The 24,800-nt window shown below is 40.0% G+C and overlaps 1 protein-coding gene across 5 annotated transcripts in view; it reads left to right on the plus strand.

Annotated features, from left to right (window-relative positions):
- LOC101163953 (glutamate receptor ionotropic, NMDA 2B-like) overlaps window positions 1-24,800 on the plus strand; it is a 141,955-nt gene that overhangs the window by 67,559 nt on the left and 49,596 nt on the right. For all 5 annotated transcript variants that reach the window (XM_023955858.1, XM_023955853.1, XM_020702419.2 and 2 more), the window contains exons 4-5: window positions 19,902-20,045; window positions 23,486-23,756. In XM_023955858.1, the coding sequence (XP_023811626.1) occupies window positions 19,902-20,045; window positions 23,486-23,756 (415 nt within the window). The remainder of the gene's footprint in view (window positions 1-19,901; window positions 20,046-23,485; window positions 23,757-24,800) is intronic.

Genomic DNA, 24,800 nt, shown 5'->3' on the forward strand with positions numbered 1-24,800 from the left:
CGACCGTTGTTGTGTTCTTGAACAAATCTTTAGTCACATGGTTTTGTTTACAAGCTTTGGTCCGTAACAGAATGATGCGCTTGATCCCAGTCTGAATACAAACCAAACACAAGGTTCAGGACTCGATCTGAAACAAGGGAGTGTTCCTGTCTGAATACACCCTTTGAATCATTTGTGGTGAAGTACTCCGGTCTGTTCACCTTCTGCATTTTGACTGGAAGGCTGCGCGCCCTCACAGCCTCGCCCATTCTTAACTTTACAATTGTTTGGAACAGTAAAATGAATGGCAAGAATTGTGCAGGAAAGCTGAATAGAATACAAGTTATTGACATGTCTGACATCATGCACCAAAATCTGCGTTTTTATACAGTTCTAGTCGTACCGTATGTCTCAGTACCGGTACTACCTTGACACTGAGCTTTGGTGCCCATCCCTATGAGTCTCGAGCAAAATTTTGAAATGCAAATGGTCTTCCTGGCATCTTTGATAACTCCTCATAGCTGTGGTAGAGTGGACAGCTCCACGATTGTGCTGGAAGCCTTTTGGGTTAACCACAAGGAAAGAGTTAGCACAGGGGCGTCGGACTATGGACCTAAAGTGGCGGCACCCTGCTGTTTTTTTTCTGAAGCACAACCTGACCTGTTGCTGATTACCTGAACCAGGTATGGGTTAGAAGTATGGATGGGTGGAGCTGTAGTATAACTACAAAAGGAAGTTCATGGACAAGAAAACATTTTCTGACAAGAAAGTCTGGGTTGTCCGAGCATTTGTCTCAGCTTGGATTTGGAGCAGTACAGCCAGAAGAAGACCAGCAGTTGTGACCTCTAGCTAGAAAATTATAGGAGGAAAACCTAAAATTGGTGGAGAAGTTCTGACCCTGCATTAAGTCCTCTTATCAACTGCATCTGGTTGTTAAAAACTCAGTCTTGTTGTGCTAGTCCATGATTTTACCATTCTTGGTAGGACCCTGACTGATTAGAAGGATGCCCCCAGTTATTCCAGCAGAGGTGGACTCTTTTGAGCATGCAATGCGTAAAGTATGTCGAATTAACATATTTTCTTCCACAGCCCTTCTTTATCTTGCCTGCGTTCTAGTGGACTCCAGGCTTTATAAACTGGTTTAACAGATCATTTCGCTCACTTTGGGACATAGCTACGTGTGTGTGTGTGTGTGTGAGTGAGTGTGTGTTTTCACTGAGGCTCATAATTACCCAGGTAGGGAGAAATGACTGTTACGCTGCTGCCGAGCTTTCACACTCCGCCCTGTTTATCAAACACACACTTGCAGAAAAAGCTAATCCCCAAACTATCGTACCTGCCATGGAGTTACTATCTATAGGTGTCCTTCTCCCTTTTTTTCCTCCTTCACCCCATTTTCTCTCTTTACACAACTTTTTCATGCTCTTGTGTCCTCCCTCTAATCTCCTGCTTTCTCATATTTTTCTTCCTTCTCCTCCTCTGCATCAAAGCGAGCCAGCGCTCTCAGGGAAGCTGAAAGCTTACATTTTCTCCCTTCAAAGCCACTTCTCGGCTGTAAGGGAACAACACTGAACATGTTTTACTTTTTTTCTGACACACTAGGGAAGAATGAACAACTGAATACTTAATATTATAAATGCTGTTTGTTGTTCACACTTACAGTCAACTCACTGAGCAGAACTACTGTTTTCCTGACAAAACAACAGTGCCCTGGACATTAGACTTTTATAGCATTTTCTGCACAAATGTTATTACTGTCTGCACAAAATGCTAACATATGCGACAAAAGACTAACTTCTAAACACAAAATACTTACTTGTATTTGCAGAAAATATTAACTTCTATGCACAAAATACTAACTGGTGTGCACAAAATATTAAAATATGTGCATAAAATGCTTATTTTGCAGCACAACATACTGTCTTTAGCCACAAATTACTAACTTCTGCACACAAAAAGCTAACTTGTGTGCAAAAATAGTTAATTTTAGCACCCAAAATGCTAACTTGTGCAGACAAAACACTAACTTCTGGATACAAAATGCTAATTTGGGGGTTCAAAATACTAACTAGAGCAACAGAATGCTGACTTGTGCACACAAAATACAAATTTGTGAGCAGAAAATACCAATTTGTGCATACAAAATGTAAATTTTAGCACACTAAATTCCAACTTGTACGCACAAAATGTAAAAAGAAATTGCAATTTGTGGCCCATATTAGCATTGTCTGCACAAAATTGTTTAAAATTTGTGTGAAAAATAGTACGTTTTTCATGTAAAATGCAAATTTGAGGGGAACAATTTTTTTTAAACACCGTGTTCATAATGCCGTAGAAAACAGCAGTAGATCCTAAACAAAGTAAATTTGATTTAGGCCTTAAGCTTGAATTTAAAAGTTGTGTTATAATAGCAAATGTATTTTCTCAAGAAAAAGCTTTTAGTGAATGTGTTTGAATAAAACTAACTCTCTGTTCATCCATTAATAGCCACTATAGATCAGAGACAAATTGCTTCTTTAAGCTGTCAGCATTTTATTCATGTAACAGTAACGTACATTTCTGACAGACAATAAACTCTTAAATTTGAAGTGTTTTTAGCATCTTAATACATTTAGCAAATGAAAAGAAAGTAAGCAAAAGGAAAAACATAATGGTTTTTATGCACTAATGAGAGTACACGATGAGCTCTTTGGATAAACTTTTCATGTGGATTATGCTCAATAAAAATACAAACGCAAGCTTTTTACAATGTTAGTGAGGAAATGGAAATGTAGGTTTTTTTACATTGAGTTGCAGCGTTTTGCTGTGGTGTCCCCAGAGTTTAAAAAAAATCTTTATTTCTCATAGTGATCACAGAAGTCTGGTGGGCGTGACCCACATTTCCCAAGTATCTTCCTATGAGACTAAAGAGTGTTGAGAAAAAATGAACTTGAAACAAGAATGGAGCCAGAATCTGACATGCTCAAAGGGTCTGTTTATTAAAGAAGAAAACAGAAGGTCTTCTCAGATTCTCACAAACACTTGAACCTAGTCGAAGATAAAAGCCGGCCATTCTCCGGTATTCCACAACTTTTATGGACATGAGGACGCGACTTACGACCCTCATGTTTGTTCTGGTAACTCTAATTCAGACTTTTAGTTGAACATCTCTACTCGTGGGTTTTTTGGAAGGTTGTGGCCAACACCAGTCACTATATAGTGCGTTTCCCCATTTTGTAGTGCTGTCCAAATCTACAATTTCCAAATCCAGTGCCCTGAAAATTTCCCAGAAGTCTCCGCGAAAAACCAGTCTGCATCGATGCTCACTAGATAGGTGAATATAGACCACAATGCATTGTGTAAGAACATTTTTTACCAAAAATTCTTTTTAAATGTATTTTTTGATAAACCATCAACGTTTTTATCTTCAGAAGACAGTGGACTCATAAATAATAGAAAGCAAAATGCTCATTTTATTTCGATTTTAACTTCCTGAAATCGATGACGTCATATCTGCCGTTAAAAAAAAAAAAGAAAAACAGTAGTGAGCATGGTGTCCGAATTGCTTTTAAAATTCATGAACAAAACCTAAGAGTTTAGTTTCAGGAATTTCATTCCTCCAATATTATGCCCAATAGAAGAAAAAGTATCTGACTCAACGAAAGCAAAAAGAAGGCAGTTGTGTGATTGGCTGGTGACCTGTGAAGCTCAGCTATGATGAGCATGAGCAGCATTTGTGCGATATTGTCTCAGTGTGACTAGAGGTCACAATTTATTACCAATTTGCATGAATAATTTGGGGTTTCTGTCAAAGTTGAGATCAGAAATACTAGTATCTAAACTTAAAAAAGCTAAAAGACATTAAATTAAAATAGCGCTTATAAAGTAAATGTGAAGTTTAGTAATTTAAAAAAAACTGAAGAATCGTATAGGAGATCTCGAAATACTATGTTTTTTCAAGTTAATTCAGAACTTCATAGAACTTTTTGTTATATTAAAAACACATTTGTACATAAATGACTACTATAGTCATATATGATACTGGGCAATTGTTTTTCCTTTGTAGCATTACTATCCTTTTTGCAGATTAGAAAGTTAGTCATTTATCATTGATATTGTGGATTAAAATTTTCTCATTTTTCAATACTTTCTAAAGTCGAAACTTTTCTGCTTTATTTCAGAAAGCCTTGAGTGAAACAGCAGCTGTTAGCATAAATGAGCTGCATTTCATCCAATTGGCATCAATTTTTTGTTTTGTAAGCCTCACAGAGGTTGTTTTTGTTATAGCTCATTTAAAGGTTTGAGATTGAGAAAAACAGCTTTTTGATCCACTTTTGACAGGTTTCCTTCATTTAAAACCTACTAGAAATAGATAATAATTGTTCATGATGGAAAAAAGTCAGATTCTCTTGATGTGTGTTCCTCAAATCTTTGATGGGAAGCTGCAGAACTGAGACAAAACAGAGATCTGTCTCTGCATTTGCTGCCATCTTCTGTTCTCCTCATTTTGCAAAGTCGTCACGTAGTGACTGCTCTTTTCAAGCATAAAGCAGATTTTTTTCTTTCAGCTCATTTTGTCTGCTTTGAATGGACATGACTTGAAATTGTCCATTTTTTTTCTTTAAATTCCACAGGCGCTTGTCAGGGAGAGCTTGAACTATGTGTTAATATTTAATCATTTCATAGATGAAAAGCTCAATCATTTAGGAAAATGTTTTGGGAGAAAGTAAACGCTGTAATATTTGCCCCTTCAGTGGGGTGGAAAGTGGGCGTTGTGCCATCTTTTGGGTAGCGATTTGCTCCACATAAGTTCATTACAGGAGCAACTTCCCTCCAACATCCAGCAAGTAAGACTTTACACATGCAGCCCACCTCTGCCAGCTTAGGTTATCATAATGTGTTAGGTATATATAGTGCAGGATGTGTATGTGCAGATGAGTGGGTGGCCCCAGCCTGCAGACTGTCACTGTCGATGAGGCAGGAAAAGGAGAATTTGCTCCCTGCAGCCTAATCTGAGGGACGCAAATTTGCATTTGGATGTCACAACAAAACTCAAGTACTTTTAGTAGGGATGCTTGTTTTCCTAGACCTTTAATTGAACTTCAAGCATAAATGTTCTATAATTGAGCTCCCGCAATTCACCTTCAGGTGCATCAATGAGCTGACTTCACGGATCTGTTTCTATATCTGTGCGCAGTTTGGTGTGAGTAGGTATTTTTTCTTCTTTTTTTTTTCACTCTAATGGCATCTTTAGCAAGGCCGTTTCTATGGAAACCGAGTTGCCAGGGAAACACTGCATGTCTCTTTGAATTAGAAATGTCTTTCTCTATCCCTCATGCCTCCTTTCTGCATGTCTCTCCTTCACTTTGGGCCTCCTCGTCTCCTCCTGTCTTCTCCGTCTGCAACGGGCCGGCTGCTGCCAGTCAGAAAGTCTTGCATTGTTTACGGAGAAGTGCTGCTCCAACCGGAAAGGAAGGAAAAACATATCAGAAAATATATATTCTCTAAAGAGGGTTATAGAAGGTGTCTTTTTTTTTTGGGTGGAAAAGAGGAAGAGCGATGTATTAAAATTGGAGGGAAATGATGAGTGACATTCAGCAGATAATGATAATGAGGAGCAGCAGGACCAAAGGAGGAAGGAGAGAGCTTCACAGACGATGGGAGAGGAATGGAGCGATTGATTTTGTTTTTTTTTCTATATCTGTGTGACGGTGCTGCCACATTTATCTGGCCTCTGTGATTGAACTGTGCAGGATAAGAGGAGTGGCTGATGCATGGACATGTGTGGATTTAAAAAAAACAATGAAACACGCAGAACAAATAAGATGTTTTGGGGGGACGGGGAGGAGGCGCAGCGAGGAGAAATGGAGTTGAGACACGCTGAGGGAAGCACGTGTCCTGACAAGGCTCTGAACCACATGTCTGTCGCTGCACGCTGTGTTTGACTCCAGCCTGCCCTCTCACCCCGGGAGCTTGTTAGAGAGGAAAGGATTATGGAAAAAGCTGGATGAAGGGAAGATAGATGGCTGCTTGGGAATAGAGTTGGTGGTGTTGGGAGAAACTTGACATGGTTAAAGGCTGAAATGAAAGCTTTCAGCAGTAGATTAGGCAGGAAATTACTAGTGATACAGTTGGTAGTCACAGTGTAGACTGTTTCCTCTGCAGCTGATCTTGGCTCTAGTCATTGTGTTATTTAGAATATTTCCAAATATTGTGTTAAAATCTAGTTTCACACTGATAAACTGATTCAATTCTCTTATTTCATTGGAGAAAGTTTTCTGATCTAGAATGACAAAAGTCAGAAGACTTTTCTGAAATGTTTAGAGACAAAATCTGAGATTGGACACATTTTGTTCGCTTAAATAATAATCCGGAACAAATTTTCAGTCTGAATTCACCCAAGGGGACCCTGGCCCGGGATCAGGAACTGCTCTCTGACCTCGAGGTGGTCTCGGTTCATTTCCAATCAGGATGAGCAGAACAACTGAACCAAAATGGCCACCGTAGCTGGGCATTATAGGATGTAAATAGAGTACAGTACAATAAGACATAGCAACTCATCGAAATGTGGTCAGAGGAATACAGGCTCATTAACAAAAACTTCTAATGTGACACATTGCTTGTCACTGTTTTCCCACAATCTATATCATAAAGATTTATCAGCGTACCTTCTTAGCCATCGTCTCCTCAGTAACCGCCTTGCAGCATGAGTCCACCGTACAAGTAAAAAGTGTCGAGCCTGACGTTGAGAGAGGGGTATTGCATTGCTCAGTATATAAAGTTTGAATAAGTGAACTATCCCGACAAGGATTGCAAACCACAAGACTTATTATTATGCGTTCTCTCGTTGCTTTGCCCCGCCTTCATAACTCCTGGTCAATGACTGAAGAGACCTTTAGTCGAATGGTTTTGTTCACAAACTTTGGTTTGTAACAGGAAAGTCCGCTTGAAGGCAGTTTGGATCCAGACCCAAGGCAAGTTTCAGGACTCAATCCAAACCAATCCGGACCAGCTGACTTTTCCAGTCTGAATAAAACATAAAATTATCCAATTACCTCGCAGAACTTTTGTCTCTGTTTGATCTACATAGACAAAACCCTGAGTGTTAATCCAAATGTTCAGGGACAAAAAACTAAAAGTGCGCCCTCATGGTCCTATCTTTTTTCTTCTTCTGATAGAGCTGGGATAATGTTCATATATTGCAGAGCTACTTCAATGTGTTTTTTGTCTTTAGCGTTGTCTTTAGCTTTTGGCTGCTCCCTTTTGGGGTCACCACAGCAACTCCTCCACCTCCACCTAACCCTCTCCACTGCATCCTCCTCGCTCACACCAACCATACTGATGTCCTCCTTCCCCACATCCATGAACCTCCTCTTTGCTCTTCCTCAAGGTCTCCAGCTCCAATCTCAGAATCCTTTAACCAACACAAACCCAAGCACCATCACTAATTCAAGAGAATATTGTTTTGTTCCGGAAGGGAAGCTATTGGATCTACTTGGTATCTCTGGTTGTCCTGAATACGTGACATGGCTCCTTCAGACAGACACTCGAAGGCCTGGTAAGTGGGGTTGGGTTTAATCAGATTTAATGCTCACCTAGATTGGTGCGATCTGGCCCAATCAGCACGCAGGCTGCCGAGTGTCGCTGATAGATGACCTGCCTCCGCTGCTCTAACCATCTTAATCAGCTCCTCCTAAGGCAGTTTTTGATTAGTTCATCGGGACGGAGCTTCAACTAAAATCCACCCCTTACATGCTGTGATTTGATTTTGGTCACTTTTAGCTGTACCTGCTGTTTTTTTTTTTAAGACCTACCTACCAAGACTAAACACTTCATTTATCAAATGAAGTTAAATTCAAGAGGAATTTCTTTTATTATTTGTGTCACGTTCCGTTGGCAACTTGGCCCAAAGATTTGGGCTGGACTGACACGAGACGCCCGAATACCAACAGTGTGTGATTGAATCAGACAATTAATTATATCTTCCTTGCAGCGACACAGTGGTGAAGAAAGCTTCTGGCAAGCGTTCATTTCCGTTTGTTTTCCCAGAACGATGTGCTTTTACTCGTGCTGTGTGTATGGTCCTTTTTGGTGCGTCTGCATTTGTTTGTGCGAGAATAAATGCCACTGAGAGACAAACAGATTCATTTGCTCTAATTAGACATTCAGTGGATGATTATGTCCGTGATGCAAAATTGAATACTTGATGCTTTTGAGAGGCGACAGCAGGAGCCCTGCAGTGTTTGGAACTCATTTAAAGGTTCAATGCGACGAGTGGGGCAAAATTAGATCCACTTACGGGGAAAATTAGGGGTCAAAATAATAATAAAAATATATATTTCTACGTCTCAGATCAGTGGTGGTACAGTGAGGTACATTTGCTGCATCGTGGATGTGTTCAGGTTTTTAAAACTCTAACTGAGACTAAAAAGTCCAAACAGATATGTTCTACATAAATATACGTTTCATACATACCTGCATATTGGGAAAACATCTCAGAGGAATCCGGTTTCTCCACACTAAACTGTGTCCTGGAGGCTGCAACTCTTTCAGCAAACAACAAGCATCTGGAGCATTCATCACATGAACGATATAAAAAGGAGTTGTCTTTTTAAAGCTAACATTTTTATTTGTGTTTTAAACAAAGAATTACAATTCTTTCCTCAAGAATCTACATCCTTTGGAGACGTAGACATGACATCCAAAAAAAACAAAAACAAATTGATCCCTCAAATTAAAAATTTATGGTCACATAGTAGGATTTTGTACGCTCAGATTAGCATTTTGTGACCACAATTGAGTATTTTTGGTCACAAATTATTTGTGCTGACAGTTACTATTTTGTTCACACACATTTTAATCACAGCATGTTAGCATTTTGTTACCACAGTTTGGCATTTTTTGGCCACAAATTAGTAGTAGGGATTAAAAATACAAAGTAATTTATGTACACAAAGTACTAATTTATGTACACAAAATACTAATTTGCACCCACAAAATATTAATCCGTGCGCACGGGACAGTAAATTGAGGACACAAACTGTTAAATTGTGGCTACAAAATCCAAACGTTCGTTCACATCCAAACGATTATTTGGATCTTATCTGCATCTTCATAGCAATGCAGTGCAGCAGTTAGAAGGTAAAAGAGCCAGCAGGCATGTGAAGTGTGTCCTTGACCTTCTATGTGTATTTTTAGCTTAGCTTTGTTGATGAATCTAATCATTCATTTACATTTAAATTCATTTTAATAGTTAATAGCTTGTGCACATTTTGCTGGTCTATACAGTAATGCAGTCATAAAACGCATGCTGCGTTCTCCCCTTTTCTCCTCATTTGCTCCCAGCTCATCTGCACACTCTAAAAGGCAACGTGGCGGGAATTCTTTCTGGCAAGAACCAAATCTGCTAATTTGTTGCCATGGCAGTGACACAAGAAGTCTTTAACAAACCGTGTTAGGAGTAGGTCCTACTGAGGGCTTGATGCTTCTCCGATCAGCAGGTGTGACATTTCAAGGTACTTGGAGGTAAATCAGAGAGAGGAAGTGAAAAGAAGCTGAACATTTACAGCAAGAATGAAAAAAAATCCCACAAACTAAACCAGTAAAATGTCTTTGGTAAATGAAAAAATGTACATCTCAAAACAAGATACATAATCTTTTTCCTTATAAGTGGAGCAATCCGCAATAGAACCTGTAGAATTTGTATAATTTTCTTAAATAATTTGTGATATCCTGCTTTTAAAGTTGAAATAAAATGTTGAAATTTGCTATAAACTATCATATTTAGGTATTTTCTTCAGGTAATTGGGAATATTGTTTAAAAAAAGTAATTTTGTATGTTTAAAGTAGATATTTATAATTCACTTTTTCCAAAATACATTATATTTTAAAAGCTACAACGGTCCAGTGATCCAGGTTTTTCAGACCACAATCATCCTAAAGTAAGACTAAGGGTGTATTCAGACTGGAAAATTCCTTTGTTCTGGATCACAAAGTGAAGTCCCGAACCTTTGCATTTGGTCTGTATTTAAACTGCCATCAAGTGCAACATCATGTTACCACAAAGCCGCCTCGAGGCAGACTCCTCCTCTTCTTCTTCTTCTTCTGGAATAATTTCCTCGATTAAAAATAGCCAGATTAATTCAATCAGGAAATTATGGGTTCTGTTCAACAAGTGCATTAAACGGAGCCAAAAATGAGACAGGGTCATTGATAATTAAAATGGCAAATATGAGATGAATGAGCTCGCTGTGTGAGTTTGATTAGAAACATGATGATGAAGCGGGCCGGACTCAAACTGGCGAGGATTGACAGCGGCGGAGTCGGCGGCTGTGGAGGCCAGACTGTGAGGAGGAGAGATACAGAGAAGGGAGCCAGATGAAAGGTGGCGAACGGCGGGTGTGATGGAGTGGAAAAAGCCAAACGCTGGAGGCAAAAATGTGGCCACTTGAATGTGTGTTGTGAGCATCTGCGAGTTCTTTTCCAGGAAAGACTTAAGCAGCCCCCTTTCACCCTTCACCCCTCCGATCCCAGCCCAGCAGGCCTTGTTGAACCGTGGGCAGAGACGACTGTAAATCTGTTTGGAGACGGGCTTTCAGTGGCGTGACATGGATGTGAGCTGCCAGCTCTGGTAGGCTGCTGCAGCCGTCCTGTCCTGAGAGGTGTCGATGACAGGTAGAGGGCAACACCTCCCCGTTTGACAGCTTTAAATGCTTTACAAGCAGTCGTGTTTTCTCTCCCTGTAAATCACTTATGGGGGGGGCTTTTTATTTAGTCAGATGAGTGAGCGCATTAAAGTGATGTTATTTCTGTCATCCACTGAGTCTCTAGTGAGTTCAGAGAAAGTGCGGCTGCACCTTCTTAACTGGAGGTCACACTATGACACTTCCTCAGGGAGCCGGGAAGGCTTTATTTTCGTTTGTAAGAACTAGAACCGTCTGCACAAAGGTTAAAAATTAGCCATAAAGTAACTCTTTTATTTAAAATATATATATATATATATATATATATATATATGTGCAACATTTGCAGATATCATGTAGAACAGATTCAAATTCTTTTTAAGGTAGTATCAATGGAGATCATGGTGTTCACGATAGAAAGCAGCGAGGAGGATCTTCTCCTTCTCTTCTTCTACTGTTTACTAGCGAATCTCCACAGAAACTGCGGACAAATTCATTCGGGACCCAGATTTCCTGCCTACTTTTAAACTATATGGGGCCCACTTGGCCTTGCTGGCTGGGAAAAAGCAACAATTGTCGTGTTATCAAAGAGGGAAAAAGAGTCCAAGTGCTTACTTTACACCGTTTACATGCTTTTCTGTGTCTCATTACTCGGCTCAGGCCCTGCTGTAACGTCATCCTTAAAGCTACCTTATAGTTTCCGTAACCCTTGTGCTTTCCTAGGCACTTTAACATTGGGAGTTGGGACATCTAGACCCACTAGACAGTGCGCTGAACCTTTTTTCTTCAATGATTTGTGATCTTCACTGGTGTCCATGGATTACATGAAATCTTTCCACCTTTATCCACCTTTGTCATGGTAGGGACAACACGTCAATGTAAAGGCCCGTACACACCGGGACGAATTTTGCGCGCGATATTCGCCGACGTTTAACGCCTCGTGACTAAACAAGGGCACCAATGTGAGTGTGCACACCGATGCGAAAAAACGCCACGCGTCAAAGCGTCACTTTTTATAAAACGCCTGGGGTTTGTTTTTTTGGTTTGACGCGCCGCGTCGAAAACTATACGACCAATGAGAATGGCGCTGTTGCACACGTGTCTGGAGCTTCTGAAGCTACAGTAAAACACAACTTGGGGGCGCTCAAACACAAAACTGCCTTTCTGAGCACACATACCAGCATAGAAGATAGACGCCAAGTAGCGTCTACACTGCCGCGAAGAAATAATGACGGACATTCTAAAATATCCCCGAACCAAGCACCAGTTGGAGCTACTGGTGCTTGAAATATTCATGTTTTCTTTGTATGATTCTGACAAGCGCGTAAATACTTGCTCTTTTCTTCTGAGTGAAAAGCGAATTTAAGAAGCGTAAAGTTGCGCAGCGCCACCTTGTGTACAGGAGTATTTCTGTTTTACATTAAGCGCCATCTAATGTCAGGGAATGAAATTGCATGTTCGCTCGGCTCATCGTCAGCAAAAATCGCCTGGGTGTGAACACAAAAAACGTGGCGAAAAACGCTGGCGTGTACGGGCCTTAAGGGTGGGGTCATCTAAGATCACACAAGGGTTAACAGAATTCTCTTAAACACAATGCCCCAACACCACAACAATGATACCCATTAACTCATTGAAATGTTATCTGATGAATGCAGGCTCATCAAGACAACTTTTAGTGTGATACACATTGGTTCTCACTGTTTCCCTGACAATCTTTCTATCATTAACACTTATCAGAGTACCTTCTTAGCTGTCTTCTTGCCAGTAGCCGCGCTGCAGCACGCCTCCACCAGACCAAAAAAGCGAGTTAAGCGTTGAGCCTGACGTTGATACAGATGTTTAAAATTGATGAACGAAATATAAGGTTTAAATAAGTGAACCAAAGGCAAATGAAGAAGAAAACCATGAAGAGACAGAACTACAGCGGGAGTTTTCCTTCTTGAGGTTTGATCTTCCACTGATGAAGGCAACAGGGGGGTCTAAGGGCAGGGATGCCAGTATAGCTTAGTCAGTTTGTTAGTTCATTTTAGTATTTTCCTATTGAACTCTTTGTATTCATGATCCTTTTGAGTTCATGTTTACTTCGAAGCCCATCGAGACGACTGTTGTTGTGATTTTGGGCTATACAGATAAAATTGAAAATTGAAATTGAAATTGATGAAATATTGTAAAAAAGCAGCCAAGGAACAGCAAAGGACAAAAACGAAACCTTGGGACCAGCATACAAGCTAAAAACGGAACAGTTGCTCAGGGTACAATCTTCCTGTGAGTTTTCTGATATACCTGCTGATCTGTTTAACATCGTAACTCAAAACAATCTTCTCACAAGAGGGGGATTTTCTGTTTTTTGTCATTGAAACTTTGAGCATAATCCATTTATAACGTACAACGGTGGCGGGGATGTTTTACATCACTCAAAAGTGATGAGTGACAAACCCTCTCTTCCTATTATTGGATTTTGACCAGTTTATAGCTCCTGGATGGAGATCCCAATGTAGATGATCATTGCTGCAAACCAGCAGACCATTGGGTCACAATTTAAGCCCCAAGTGGGTTTGAAACAGAACACCTACAAACATTTGGAGACATTAGGAGTAACAGCAGTGAATTATTCAGAGATCACTCCAAATTCAAGCCAGTTTGCTGCCTGTGCCTGATGCTGGCAGATGTAATCAGCAGCCTGGTCTTTAAGCATCATTAACTGATTAGATTAGTCTTTGAACCATTAAAAACCTCCATTCAGATGACTTCCCACTGAGAAAAATGGGGAAGGACCACCACAGTTTCTTTTATTTTCATTTTAAAGGAGTTTCTCGGAAAGAAACCGTTTATAAACCCAACGGAAACATTTGAAGGAAGTAACAAAATCATTCAAGAGTTGAAAACGTCGTGATTTATATTCGACATAGGAAATCTGTCCTTTGACTAAATCTTTTAGAGTGAAGAGCCTCATCAGTCTAAGAAAGTGACAGCCTTGAATTGTTGCCTATGTTTACATTCAGATTTGCGGTAGATTGATGATTCTTGATTCTTGGTTCTAACTGCATACCGGTACTCTTTCTGACAGTTTCTCCATTCTCTGTCTTTGGTTTCTTCTCACGTTTAGTGTGTGTAAAAGCAGCCACATCAAAGCGTGAAGCAATCCAGCATCTCCTGCCTAGATGAGCTGAGCTCTACCAATTAATCCATCGTAAAGCACACCCTAACGGCAGCAGAGAAGGCTTTTACACAGATAAACGGCCTCATCGCGCTCTTGCTGCTGCTCAGCTCAGCCGTGTAACCGTGGAGCTTCTTGTCTTCACCTCTGACCTTAGTAAAAAAAATCATGAAGCCACTTCTGTTCATAAACGCATGAACTTATTTTAATAAAAGCTGTTTTTCGCGGACTTGGTTTTCTAAGACTCAAATGTTCTTGCAAAAAGCAAGACTCCATATTTTTCATGATACAATGATCTGTAGATTTATATTTCTATAACATAGGGATTTTTTTATAGCCACAAGGCAAATCTCAAAGGAATATCATCCGGTTGGAGATACATTTTTCCTTTTCAGTGCAGATAGAGAAAAATCACATATTTTAGATGCTAAAAAAATCCTATTTTGATCTATTTTTAAAGAATTCCTAGTCATCTTCTAATCACACAAGTTGTTTATAACTAAAATCCAAAACCCAATGTCATTTTCAAGGACATAGTTTCTACAGTAATTCATTAGAAATTCACCTCTTGAGTTGTGGGCTGGACTACGGAGCCCGTGTCCTGACATGAAGATATAAAAATATATCTTGTTTTCACAGATTATTATCTTGTTCCCACAGATTATTATCTCGTTCGCACGAAATACTATTCCGTTCCCACAAGATACTATTGCGTTCCCACAAGATACTATTCCGTTCCCTCGAAATGATTAACTCGTGCGAACGCAGATTGGAGGATGTTTAGAGAACAGATTTATTTATTTTCAAAAGAACAAAAGCATCCATCGTATTCACGTTCATTCAAATGATGATGATCTGGTACGCCCTCAGTCATCTTGCTGCAAAAGCCGCTTCCTGACGCTACTTCCGTGACACTGTGAGCATTCAATAGGGGTAAAAATAAAAGCAAGAATGGTCGATCTGTTATTGTCTCGATGAAAATCTGAAAAATATCATATTAAGCTGGCTGCTTCGCCTAAAGCACTTATCTTTAGCTCGTAGCATAACAAAAATAGCAGTACGTCACGTTTCCCAGCATGCTTTGCTGCCAATCATTGGCCAATCACCGTGTCCCTGTGACCAAGGTTAAACAACAAGACCAATGATGAATGATGAGGGCGTACCAGATCATCATCATGTGAATGAACGTATACGATGATGAATACGATGGATGCTTTTGTTCTTTTTAAAATAAATAAATCTGTTCTCTAAACATCCTCCGTGTCTTCAATGCAATGTAATGAGACACACACAGACAGAAATGTGAAGTTATCCGCTGTAAATCTATGACGTAAATTAATAACAGGATATGATCGGCTAGTCAGTTAGCATGTAGCCTAATAGCCTTCGAATGTAAAGCGACTGACTGCTAAAGTTAATAAAAGACAAGTCCTGAATATTATTATTCCTATTCAACCCTAAACTACCATATCAGCTGTCTGTCATCCGACCAGCCAGTTGCCCAAATGCCGGCATACATCAAAGAGCTCTGCGGCGGAGCTAGTAGTAGCCTAGCAGGAGCCATCGTATGACATAGCAGCCTAGTTATCATAAATCTTTTGATATTTTTCTGATATTCATTGAGACTGTAATAAAGTGATCATTTTTGTTTTTCATGTTCCTTTTTTGAACGAATATGGGTCACAGAGACACGGAAGTTACCGCTGAAAGCGGCTTTTGCCGGCGTACAGAGAGCATATCCGCGTGAAAGACTTATGACGTGAATAATTATTGCGTTCGAACGGATTAATTATTGCGTTCGAACGACATAATTATTGTGTTCGCACGAGTTAATCATTTCGAGGGAACGGAATAGTATTTTGAGGGAACGCAATAGTATCTTGTGGGAACGGAATAGTATTTCGTGCGAACGAGATAATAATCTGTGGGAACAAGATATTAATCTGTGGGAACAAGATATATTTTTATATCTTAATGTCAGGACACGGGCTCCGTACTGGACTGTTGGGGTGGAGTAAGCCTTTCCATATTTCCCATAATCCCTTTGTTTGCATGCTCTCCTGCAAGATTACTGCCCCTCACAACCTTTCATTTTTTTCATTTTCATTTATTTACTTGTTCCTTTCATGAAAATTATTTATGCCCAAATGTTTACATGTTTGTTTTACCTATTAAAAATTTTCATGATTGGAAGGGAGCAGAATTGAAGAATTCAACCTAACATTACCGCTGCACCAAAAATAATAAGAAATTTTGAAGCTAACCAATTTTGAGCCAGATGCCAGTTCAGTCGAGGGAAAGGAAGATGTACATGGATCTATTTGTCTGCAAGTGGATGTGTCAGAATGGAGCAGAGCAGGGAGTTTATGGCCTGTTGACTGTAGCACCTAGGTCACTGCTCCAGTATGCTCCTGATTCACACTGATTTGAATATAGAAATGCTCAGAAATGCTGTTATGATTTTCTTTATATGTCCTATATATCGCGAGAAAAATGCTACAAGACCATGTTAAAAAACACCAAAAAAACAGGATTTTCATTGGAGTGGGCCTGTATAAAAACTGTTGTTTATACTTTTATCAGGACAAGATTCAGTTTAAATATTAAATATTGTTGGTTTTTTATTCCTCCAAACCACACATTTTAAATAGTTCACCTCTGAACCACAGAGTAACAAGCAAATGCAGCAAAATGAGACTTTAGGAAACTATGAAAAAGCATTTTTCTAATGTTGTTTTCCCTCTCCTCTCAAATACTGCTTTAAATGTCACCCCAAAAAATGTTATAAAAGGCTCATTATTTTATAATCAGTCTAATCAATGTGACAAAAACTGCTCAGTTAAAGCTTTCATGCAGCTAGTAGAGTGACCCATTTTTGTCTGTGGAACGTGCTGTCACGTTCAACACGTTTAACTTGTTAGTAACAGAATAAGATATCCCACCCCCAAAAAAAGAGGAAGTGACGAGACGTTTTCCAGGGTTTGTGATGGAGTCATAGTGATGCGAGACAACGGGCAGGAAAACAAGCATACACGGAGGGAGGCGGCTCCGGCGGAGCCACTGTGCAGCAGCGATCATTTCACACTTGTGTGATGTGAACAAAAGGAGCCACAGGCCATTATGTAAAAACAGGAGATAGAGAGGAAAAGATGGGGTGAGTCAGGAGAAAGAGGGACTGGAGGGGGGACGGCTGACGTCTCTGACGTGTGAATAAAACAAATGTATTGTGAATGAAAGAAAAAGCAGAATGAGTCCATGATTAGCTGTAATTTTAGTTGGGGGAAAATAAGGGAAGTAGTGACCTCCCGAACCTTAATAGCAGGGTCGGCTTCACCACTGATTACACTGTACTTCAAAAAAAAAAAAGACATGACATGGGAAAAATAAAATATATCTCGTTCCAACAAATTAATATCTCGTTCCCAAAAAATATTATTTCGTTCCCACGAGATAATCTTTCGTTCCAATGAAATACAATTTCGTTCCCTAGAAATAATTAATTTGTGTGGATGAAATAATTATTCACATCATAAGTCATTCATAAACACGGATATGCTCTCCGTCTGGCCGCAAAAGCTGCCTTCAGCTGTAAATTCCGTGTCTCTGTGACCCACATTTGTTCAAGAAAGGAAAAAGAAAAAAAAGAATGATCAATTTATTACTGTCTCAATGAAAATAAGAAAAATATGAGATTTTAAACAAATCACAACCACAAAATGCTAAAAAATCCCAAAATTGTAAAATGAAGAAATTATGAAATAATTGAAAAATTAGACCAACATCTCAGCTTTCTGAGTGAAATATTCTGTTCTTGTTGAGATGAATATAATCAAGAATGAGGGCTAACAAGACATTCAGCAGACGCTGATTGCACTGCTGCTAGCGTTGATTGATGTGGGTACGAAAAAAAGAAATGTTCAAAATGGTGTCAGTCTTAGTATTAGCATGAAGAAACATTTGTGCTCTCCTGTTGCGTTTCCAGATTGGAGTCTTTTACAATCTGTTTAAATTCAATGCCACTTTAGAAGCCATTTACCTGCAACCAGGTGCATGAAGAGGTTCTGCAGCGTTAAATGGCACGATCAGTACCAATTAGAGAGAGCAGAGTGTAGAAAAACAGTAAAGTCTGTGTTTCCTTCTTTTAAATTCTCCCTCCGATATGTTTTTTGGAGTTTTTGACATGTACTTGTGGCATTTTTCTTATAAGAGAGAACAAATGTAATTGGCATTTTTGCATTTCTGAGTAGTAGCCGTTGTGGCTTTGTGACATTGCGCAACCTCCCTGATCTGCCCCGTCCAGAGTGCACAAGCTCAGATACGGGTGAAGAGAAGATGGTGCACTGCTGCATTCCCCGCACGTATTTTAAGTGCGTCTAAGGTTTGATTTTTTTGTTGGCCGCAAATATTTCAAATTCAATTTAAACTTAAAGTCCCAAATACGTTCTCCACATATGTGTTCTCTCTCTGACCGAGTTTGAAGGCTTGCCGTCCCATATTAACTAGAGAGGCTAAAAATAAAAACTAAAATTAAATCATGGGACAGTTTTAAATATAGCCTCGATGAAGGTAAGAAAAGTATCATAAAGTTCAGGCGGCCCGAGCAGGTTGGCTCCCCATTCGCGTCGCACTGCTGAATTGAGCTGCTGAATTGAGCTGCTGAAATTGTGCCGCTGCCAGACATTCGCGCCGCAGCCCGCCGCTCAAATCGCGCCGCGGGATCTCAGATTGTGTCTGTACCATTGACTTAACATAAAAACTGTCTGCCTCTGCCATGAATCGCATTCGATGAGAACTTTAGCTTTTGGAGATCTTTGATCTCTGCTCTCGTTTGACTGGTTGATATAAATATTGGTTGATATTGATCTAATATATATATATAAATATATTATAACTATATATATATATATATGTATATATATATATGTATTATATCATAATTAGTGTCACCATGTTGTCAAATTTGAATTTAAATCTGGATTTTTCCCCTACCCCTTCTCCATCGACCTACATTTACAGTCGCTAGTCATCTACGTTAGCATGTAGCTGCCAGCGCTAGGAAAAGACATAACATACTCGGTTTAACTTCAAAGAGTTGTGCCAGAGTAAAAACGAAATACTTTCATTAGAATCTAAACTTCTGTGCTTCAGAGCACACCCACGTGAAGAAATGCATTTCACCACAGTGTGATGCGGATCACCATGAAGAGGGAGGAATACCCAGTCCTAAGTCACTACAGCTCCCCCGTAAAGACAACACTGAATCTCCAAATGCCCTCACCACTGGAGCAAAAGGGAGGAGCTGGAGGGGTAGGGAAGGGATTTAAACCCTGCCCATAATCATGATGTACGCTTAAAAAGACAACTTATGAGCACCAGTATGCATCAAAGTAGCAGGGGAGGGTTTGGATTTCCTGCTGTGAAGCCGTAATACCATATATACTTTCTGATTTGTTACTTTGTTCTTTGTAACGGCAATCACCACCTTTCACTCACAAACAGTAATTCACAGTTGTGACAAATTATAGCTCTGAGCGGTGATCGGGGTGTAAACACGACCCTCAACACCTCCGGTCGATTCAGCAGCCTCCACAGAGAACGTCTAATTCTGGACAACCTGAAGACTACTATGCTCTCATTACAGAGCCTGTTAAGTGTCACTTTTCATTACTCACTGCAGCAAATAATTTACACAGACTTCTGCTCTGCCTGTGAGAAACCTGGCTGTTATGTAGGAGTGACTTACGTGTCCTTGACCACTTTGCTGCTCCGCACAGAAGACTTTTTTCTCCATCGTTTATTTATGCTCCCAAATTTGTTTCCTGGCAACAACAAAAAAAAAACCCACAAAAAAGTGGATGTGGCGCACATCTAAATGATTACATGAAATATTTACCTACTGTTAAAATGTTTTTGTGTTGTGGTGGAACAATGACGATAATTTGGAAATGTTGAAGCACAAACTGCAAACACACAATCCTCAAACAAGGTCGGTCCTGCAAAAACGGGACATGCTCCATAATCGCCTGTGACCTATCTTCCAGTCCTCCCGAGCTGCATGACTCATGACCTCGCTTGCTGATTGGCTCCATGTCTTTGGTTTCCAGGACGACCACTCAATGTTTTTCCAATTTGGCCCATCCATCGAGCAGCAGGCCTCCGTCATGTTAAACATCATGGAGGAGTATGACTGGTACATCTTCTCCATCGTCACCACCTATTACCCCGGTCACGAGGACTTTGTCAACAAGGTAAGAGGCTCAACAAAAATCCTTTTTTTTTTTTTTACAAAAAAGAATGAAACGGTAGCTACAAAGCAAGTGTTTCTGAGAAGAGGATTGTTTGGCCTCAAGCCATCATTTCAAGCTTTTTCAGAAAGATAAGGTTCGTTGGAATCCTGTCTAAGTGTCCCCATTTTCCGGCTGCTATAATGGAAGAGTCAGATTGTCTGAGCATGTCCTTTTAAAGGGAGCCGCTCTCCGAGGCTTCAGCCCGCTTATCTCCAGGGCAGAGAACAGACTTCTGAAGGAGGACGGCACGAGATCCTCCATCAATTTAAACATCCGACACACATCTGAGAAGAAGAAGAAGTTACTGAAAGTCAGATAATCATAAATTAGAATGAAAACTTTGCTTTGAATAAAGTTAGACGGCAGTTTAAAAGGTGAAGGAATCAGTTCATGTGTACGTGCACCACCAATGGTCCTCTAAGGAGCATCTCCTGTTTGTTGGACACATCTAGTACCAAATGACCAATAAAGAAGAATGCAAAAGTTTGTACAGCTCCGCTTGCAGAGGTGTCAAACTCCAGGCCTGGAGGGCCGGGCCTCCTGCTGGTTTTACAGAAATCATGTCTCCTCTGCTACTGATTACCTGGATCAGATGTGTTTAGCCAATAAGGAGCTTCAAGGGCAGGTTGGTTGGAAAACATGTGGGACGCCGGCCCTCGAGGCCTGGAATTGGACATTCCTGAAGGAGTTTCTGACAGTGTGAGAAAAAGGTGGTCTGATCTCTAAAATACGATGGCCCTGAAGTGCAAAATCTCATCAACAAATCACTCGGTGAAAATGTTATTAAAGATCACGATCATCAGAATTTCACTTCTGAACTTTGGGACCGTTGGGGAGGAGAAAGTCCGGCCTCACTTCCCATCATCCATCTGTATATAGCCCCTCACAACCCTAACCTAACATTAGCGCTGCAACAGAAACCGTGAGGATACTGGAGCTATTCAGCAGTACAGTTTTGAACCCTTTTTTAAGCCTATTTTTTTCTTTTTCTTTTTAATCTATGTCCTCCATCATCAAAAACACCATTTTCATCAGTGGGTCCTTCAGCTTCTGAGCAGACCCACTGAAAAGTTTGGTGATTGCTCAATCAACTCTTTACCAGAGTTCAGGCAAAATATCCTTCTTCCCTCTTCTTTAAAACTCATCATCTAATCAGAGAGCTCCTACTTATTTTGTTTCATTTTATAACATTTTATTTAGATTTCTGGAAATTATTTTTCTTTTCAAAAATGTTTTTTTTTGTACATTTTGGTTTTTGAATTTTGTTCGTATTTCTTAAATATCATTTTCTTTATTATTTACCTATTTTGCTTTTCTAATTGTCATTGTGATCTTCAATATGGTTTATGTTGCATGATTTTTTTGATGGGATTTGGACTTCAGGGCCACCGTAATAAAAAGCAGAGGTTTTGACAAAGATTATATTTTTCACTCTACCTTTTATTTTGTTTAAAGTTTTTAAAAATGCCATGTTTTTGTTACAAAAGAAGGTTGTGGGGGAAAAAAAAGTATACAAATGTCCAAACCTCTGCAGCAAGGCTTTTCTCAGGAACCAGCAAACGGACACACATCACTCCTCTGTTGTCTGCTTTACATTGATTATTTTGAATTGATTTGAAAATTCTACTTTTAGTTTGTAGAGTCTTGCATGGTCATATATGACTTTTTAATCCAATACTCTTTGGCCTGATCCTTGAGGTCTTCAAACCAAAACCTTTTAAGCGTTCTAAAAACCCGCTCCAAGACTAGAGAAGATCTCTGATTTCTAGCCGTTGCTCCTCGTCTTTGGAACTCCCTCCCATGTGTGTTTTAAATCTCAGGTCAACACGTTTTCAGGAGAGCTTTAAGTTGATTTTAATCCTTGCCTTACTATGTTTTTCAGTGTTTTCATTATTAATATTATTGTATTTTGTCACATCTGTGTTTTGATTTGATTTTATACTGCTTTTGTAAAGCTCTTTGTGATTCTTTCTGGGAAAAGTGCTGTATAAAAAAAGTTATTCTATTCTATTCTATTCTATTCTATTCTATTCTATTCTATTCTATTCTATTCTATTCTATTCTATTCTATTCTATTCTAATATAATGATCTCAAATAATTGCCAACCCAAAAGGACCACAGCAAATAGGCACATTTAAAAAGTTTATTATTCCTCTCCTGGAAAAGTGACTTTTTTAACCGTGTATTCAATCCCGGGCCTTGGGATCTACCACCCTGCCTGTGACTCCACACCAGGAATTTACAGACGCAAGCGGTTCCCTTAATGTGCTATCTTAGATGACCCCACCCTTACATTGACGTGTTCTCCCTACCATGACAAAGGTGGATAAAGGTGGAAAGATTTCATGTAATCCATGGACACCAGTGAGGTTCACAAATCATTGAAGAAAAAAGGTTCAGCGCGCTGTCTAGTGGGTCTAGATGACCCAACTCCCAAGGTTAAAGTGCCTAGGATAGCACAAGTGTTACCGGATTTATTTGGTCTCTCCATATCCACAGTGAAAACTGCACATACCAACAGAATAGAAATCTCTCGATAACGAACATACAATGTAAACAGACAGCTTATGAGTCTTAGTGTCCTCACATCCACACGTGGTATCTTTTGAGTACAAACTTGGTGTTCATGTTTCCAGCGTCTCTCCTCTCTGTCCGTACAACCTGTGCGCTAAGCACTCTAAATGCTTCTGGTTTTTTAAAAATAACTTTACCTTCGCAATAAACATCCCAGAACTTGAACGACAGTTATCTACCAAAAAGGAAGAGACGAATAAATGATCGTTACACTGCCCGTTTTCCAGATCTCTCTGCGCTGAATGAAGCTGCAGGTGTATTAGGTTAACCTGACTTAGCTTATCAGCAGCAAGGGGAAAAGAGAGCACTGGAAAAAAAGGCAGGGAGGTAGATCCTGAAGACCAGGAAGTGAGCAGTTCTGCTTCAGAAGCAAGACCACCCAAAGCCGCAAGAACTGCTGACCCGTTTAATGTCTTAAAAAGGTAAAGAATTTCAATATGCTCAACAGAAGTTTCACACATGTGAAACAAAAATATCATCAAGGTATCAAGTATCATCAATTGTCTGCCTGTTTTGTGTGTGTATTTTGGAAATGAGTTGCAACAAAAACACTGAATACGATGCAGAATTGAAGGTGTGATGTTTGATTGATTTTATGCTCATGAAACTTTCCAACTTCAAAGATTTTCAACAGGAGGGTCTCAAAATATTAGGATTTAGGGAAACATCTGCCCTGGTTGTGCTAAACACTTTTACTATCACCTCATATGAGATGTGTCAGTACAAATGGTGTGGAAATCTAGAAGCTATAAGGAGAAGAGGTTGCAGACAGTTTCTCTTCTGCGCATCTCCATCTTCTAATGTGTTCATTTTCTTTCCATGGCAGATTCGCAGCACCATTGAGAACAGCTTTGTGGGCTGGGAGTTAGAAGAAGTCCTCCTTCTGGACATGTCGGTGGATGACGGAGACTCCAAAATCCAAAACCAGATGAAGAAACTGCAGAGTCCCGTCATCCTCCTCTACTGCACGAAGGAGGAGGCGACCACCATTTTTGAGGTGGCTCACTCCGTAGGCCTCACGGGTTACGGCTACACCTGGATCGTGCCCTCGCTGGTGGCTGGAGATGCAGACCACGTCCCCTCTGTCTTCCCTACAGGTACACCACACAGTCACTTCTCCAGAGCAGTAACATGTGACTTGGAGCATCTAACATTCAAATTTACAACTTCACTAGGGAGCAGAGGAGGATCCAAATGCAGGAAACCTGACACAGAATGAAGATCAAACACGACTAAAAGAACTGAACTAAAACAGAAATGAAGCAAAATCAGGACGACAGGCCGAGGATCTGACTCTGACAAAGTAGTATAAACATGCTAAAGGATGACTAACTCTTTTAAGCTACAGACACATCACACGTGTGACGCCAAGAATGCACTACCTACATGTTATTGACCAGCCTGTGATTTTTACACTGCACAAGCTGGGAGGGGCTACTTCTTCTTCTGCTGTTCACCAGTGCTTGTCGGTAACCTACAGTTGGAAGAGGTTTGGTCGACGCAGTGCAAATTTCCCGAATGTTGCTTCAGGCTTCGTTTTTTGACAGCTCTTTTCCGATATATGAAAGACTTGATGTCATATAATTCACATATCACAATTATTAATCTCTCCGCCACAAACGGTTGGCACTTCTATGAATTAAATGGGATGTCACCCATACGTCACTACCAAAGTGGAGTCCCTGATTGGTCAAAGTTTCAGTGTGCATTCAATGGCCACACGTTTTCTACGTAGAGCCTGAAAATGGTCATCAAAACATGCGTAGCTGCACGAGGACGCGAGAAACAGGCCAGAAAACAGTAAATTTATGCTCCACTGAAGTATTAAAGTGGTCACTTGAACGTGCTTTGTGAAGGCGATGTGAATGAAGCTTTACATCTGAGCTTTTTCGACTACAGTAACTCAACTGTTAAGGTAATTAACAACATTTCAGCTATCTAAAGTGGAGAAAAGCAGCCATTCGCTGATATGCAGCCCTTTATAGTAGTGAGGTCTTCACACAATCAACGTAAATCAGCAGATTCTGAAAAAGTGGCTTTACAAAATTATGGAACACTTTGCGTATGTAATGTGTAGCATATCGGTCCAAAGCAGAAATGAAAAGCTGCCTCAGAATCAGCTGATGCCACCAGATGACGTT

This window comes from Oryzias latipes, chromosome 1 (assembly GCF_002234675.1).
Source record: "Oryzias latipes chromosome 1, ASM223467v1".
In the NCBI taxonomy this organism is placed as follows: domain Eukaryota; kingdom Metazoa; phylum Chordata; class Actinopteri; order Beloniformes; family Adrianichthyidae; genus Oryzias; species Oryzias latipes.